At 45.4% G+C, this 3,951-nt stretch overlaps 1 protein-coding gene across 3 annotated transcripts in view; it reads right to left on the bottom strand.

The window, feature by feature from the left end:
* Positions 1–3,951, bottom strand: part of POLQ (DNA polymerase theta) — a 91,673-nt gene that overhangs the window by 54,068 nt on the left and 33,654 nt on the right. For all 3 annotated transcript variants that reach the window (XM_019548694.1, XM_019548696.1, XM_019548697.1), the window contains 2 exons: positions 3,099–3,292; positions 2,277–2,401 (listed from right to left, as the gene is read on the bottom strand). In XM_019548694.1, coding sequence (XP_019404239.1) covers positions 2,277–2,401; positions 3,099–3,292 — 319 coding nt within the window. The remainder of the gene's footprint in view (positions 1–2,276; positions 2,402–3,098; positions 3,293–3,951) is intronic.

Here is a 3,951-nt window from a genome sequence, read left to right as displayed (position 1 = left end):
TCTCTTCCCACCCTCCTGCCTGCCCTGCCACCTTCCTGTTCTTGAGGCACCACTGTGCTGCTTCTCTTCCCCACTGGACTAAACATTAACTGCTAATGCATTACCAGTAAAAATATACTTATTGTTTAACCTTTCACATAGACAATGAAAACATACAAGGAAGCAGACGACTGTGCTTTTCTTCTGAGATTTCATTTGGGGCATTCTCTTTACCAATTTGGATTTTTCCTGCACCACTTATACAGCTGGTGATCCTGGACTGAGGCAAGCACAGAAGGGATTTGACAAATGATATGGAACCTGATATTTTTGGACAATACAAGGAATGGTAGCCAACATTTGTCACAACACCTTTAAAGGGCTAAGCTTTCTTCCTCATTTAATGGGAGCACTACACCATGAGTGTGGCAGAGAAATTTGAATGATGGAAGTTTCAGTATCCAGGGTCCCTATGGCTCTGGTTACTAGCTTGCAGAATATCTTCACTCATTCAACACTGGTACCAGAGCAGAAGATATTTTCTGTAGACACGTAGGACAAAGCAGCAGTCATACCACTTAACACTACCTCATTTCAAGAGCTTCGTTTTAGCTATAATATTATGTTGTATACGAGGGCTGTCAAACTGGCAGCCTACAAGGAATTAACATAAGAACCCCTGGGCTCCCACCCAGCCATTAATGCCTCTATTGCTCCAGCTGCAGCAGCAATCAGGGCCTCAGGGCTCCCCCTCCCCCTTCCAGCTTTCACTGCCTGCCCCCTCCCCAGGGGTCAAGGCAGGGCAGCAAGGCACAGCCCACGGTGCCATGGAAGCCAACAGGCCAGAGTACCTGTGTGGCATAGTGCAACAGGAGAGGCATCCACCCACCCACACACAGTGCAGCAAGAGAGGGGGTCACCAGATCTGCACAAGGTATGTATCCTGTGGGCCTATGGCCCCCAATGGTGTGACCCCCACCTGTGCGGCCCATGGGATTGGAAGCCCTGTTGTATAATAATCTGGTATCCCCTCACATTGATTGTTGAAAAAAGTTAACACTGAGAACACAAATCGTAACACAAACTGTCTGCAATATCAGAACAAACACTATAACGTTATGAGCTTTCCTGTAGGAACAAACTGCCCCTCTGGTTTTAGACCTTTGTCACACATTGCAGCCACATTTAGGCCTCAGCAACCTCAGAGTCAAGATATCCTTTAAAGGGTAAGGATGACTGGTGACAAAGAAAGGGCTTTCTTTATTGTATTGTATCATTTTACCTCTTTATTTGCCTGGGGTAGGTTGGCAGGCAAGTTAAAGGGACATTTTGATCTGACCTTTCCAAGCTCTGACTCTTCCTTTTTGGCAACAGTAAAATTGTAGTTTTTAGGCAGTTAATTTTTGCAACTACATCAGAGGACCCAAACATTTTGGTAAGCCTGAGGGTACTGTCTGCAAGTTGACAAGTGCATAGGATGAACTGTACTTAACTTGCATAAGCTGCATAAACAGAACAAAGACTATTAACTCATGGTTAAGGAGTTGTAGCCTCTGGAGACTGTGTCCAAACATGTAGTTCTCCATCTTGATCCTATCACCTTGCACTGAGACAGTGTAATGTCTGTGGGATGCAACTCCATAATATAGGCTGCACTGTGAAACTGCATGGGCTATCTTTGTCAGCCTCTCTCTGCCAAAGAACAAAGAAAGCTGACCATCTTCTCTCTGGTAACAAGCCAGAAACACAAAGTACTCAAAAAGAATATAACCCAAGTCTCCAGAGCTTGGGTTGCCAACCCCTGGCACATGTGCCACAAGTGACACAGACAGCTACTATATGTGGCGTGTAAGCCCTGTGAACTCAGTAAAAGGATGTGCTAAAATGGAAGCGGGGGGCTCCCTAGCCACAAGGAACAGAAAAGGGGCTGGACCCTGCTGTGAGAGGTGCCAAGTGTGACCATCAAGAGCTAGGTTAATCTTTCCCTGGCCATGCAATCACTGCCAAATTTAGGGTTTGAAGCCTCACTCACCATATAAAAGCATGGCAGTTGTGGGGCCAGAGAAGGGTTAGCTTGGTTCTTGGCAGTGACACCTTCCTGCAGCAGTGCCTAGGCCCCAGATCTAATCTGTGTGGGAGGAGAGCTACCCTGCCTTCAAGCCAGCATCCCAGGGTACACACTCTATCAGGTATGGCTCTGGGGAACACGGATCAGAGCAGTACTCAGGGAGTGGACGCATCTTAATTTGGGCCAAAAAGGTCACAGCAACTCCAGTCCTTTAATCCCTATGACTCACCTGCATAGGTGGCAGCAGACTGTTGTAAGGACTGAAGCTGGCCACGGCTACAGCCATATTTTTTGGTAATATCTTTTAAGGGAACCTCGCTGATTAAATCCAGTAGTGCCAGGCTGGTGAAAAACCTGTGATAAACATAGAGATATGTAAAAAAGATACATATTCTTGAACACATTAGCACAAATACTCTGTGATACCTAAGGGTAGAGATGCCTTTTTGCTCCATGGGCCAGATGAGTACAGCCTAGTATGTCCATGGGCCGAATTCTGCAGGTGGGCCAAATCTGGTTGTGCCACAACCACCCAGATGTGCAAGGGGATGGAGGTATGCCCCATCCCTGATCTGGTTGCATGGGGGGGGAGGCAGGTGTGGCTCAGTTCTGACCTGGTTGCACAGAGCTTGGGAACTGGCAGCAGGGGAGGGGTGACAGTATTAATGGTTGCTGTGCCTCCACCAATAAAATTTTCAGACCTGTGGAGAGCCCCACATGCTGGAAACCATGGCTCTGCAGGCCAAATTTGGCCTGTGGGTCAGGGGTTGAGCACCCCTGACTTAGGGAACTAAAAGGCCAACAAAAGAAGCAAAAAAGGTAGCTCCCCTGATTATTTTACTTAACACAAAGCTTCTTGTGACAACACTTTTCTTGCCTGATATGAATACATTTGTAGGAAGCTGATCCAAACTGAGCCACTTGCTCAATCAACAGGAGAACCTGTCCCAAACACTTGGGTTATAAACAAAACCCGGCAGTTCAACCATCTCCTACCACACAACCCTTTGCAAATTCCTGCCTTGGGCATCATATGCCTACTCACTCCTACCTCTTGTGGATAGCCATTTGTCGGTGCTGTTTCTCTGTTTTGGCTATGATTTTACCCTTTACAGAGCGTGCAAGGAAGCCTTCTTCAATTCCCACCAGCTCAGCAACTCGCTTCATTGAAGCAGGTAGCTTCTCCCACAGGCAGAAAAACTGGTACCAGTCAATTGTGGTCCACTCCTCATACACAGGAGTGACCTAAAGAAACAAAGTTTATTCAGAAGCATAGACAAGACACTACATTAACAAAGGATCAATAAAAACATAATCCAGGACATGTAGTATTTGCACTCTATGCATCCATGAGAGACTGAGCCATAACCACATGCCCTGAAAAAAGTGAAAACTAACTGCATTTTTAATGGTTGGCCTATTGAGCTGTCTCATGATCACACGGTTCAGAATCCTCGTCAGGTTATCCCAAATCCAGCCCATTAAAATAAATGTTTTTAAGTTGCACCTGTACTTGCAATTCATAGGAGATTAAAAATGGTCTTAATATTAGATTAGCACGTCTGGAAGACATTTTTCTAGTGTGCTGAACTAGGAAGGACATCCAACAACAGCCTCGCTAGACATAATTGTAGTACTGAATCAAGCAAAGGAATACAGACTCTACCAGGTCTTAGTGCAGCCCACTTTTCCCCTTATTTGATGATTATCTTGAGCACAGAGGTCTCAGTGCTGTTATTTATATACACAAAATTATCCAAACAGTTCAATTTCCAAGGAACAGAAATAAAAAAAATTGTTTCTGGTTAGCATCCAATCAGCTTATAGTTTGGTCCAATTTCAAAAGAGAGAATGTCTTGATAGCTGTATCAACATACTGTCAGGCAAGGTTCTTTGGGTAGATG

The sequence above is a fragment of the Crocodylus porosus genome, unplaced genomic scaffold, assembly GCF_001723895.1.
Source record: "Crocodylus porosus isolate Cpor-Errol unplaced genomic scaffold, CroPor_comp1, whole genome shotgun sequence".
NCBI lineage: Eukaryota > Metazoa > Chordata > Crocodylia > Crocodylidae > Crocodylus > Crocodylus porosus.
The sequence above is the reverse complement of the archived record's forward strand: the minus strand, read 5'-3'. Positions and strand labels throughout refer to the sequence as shown.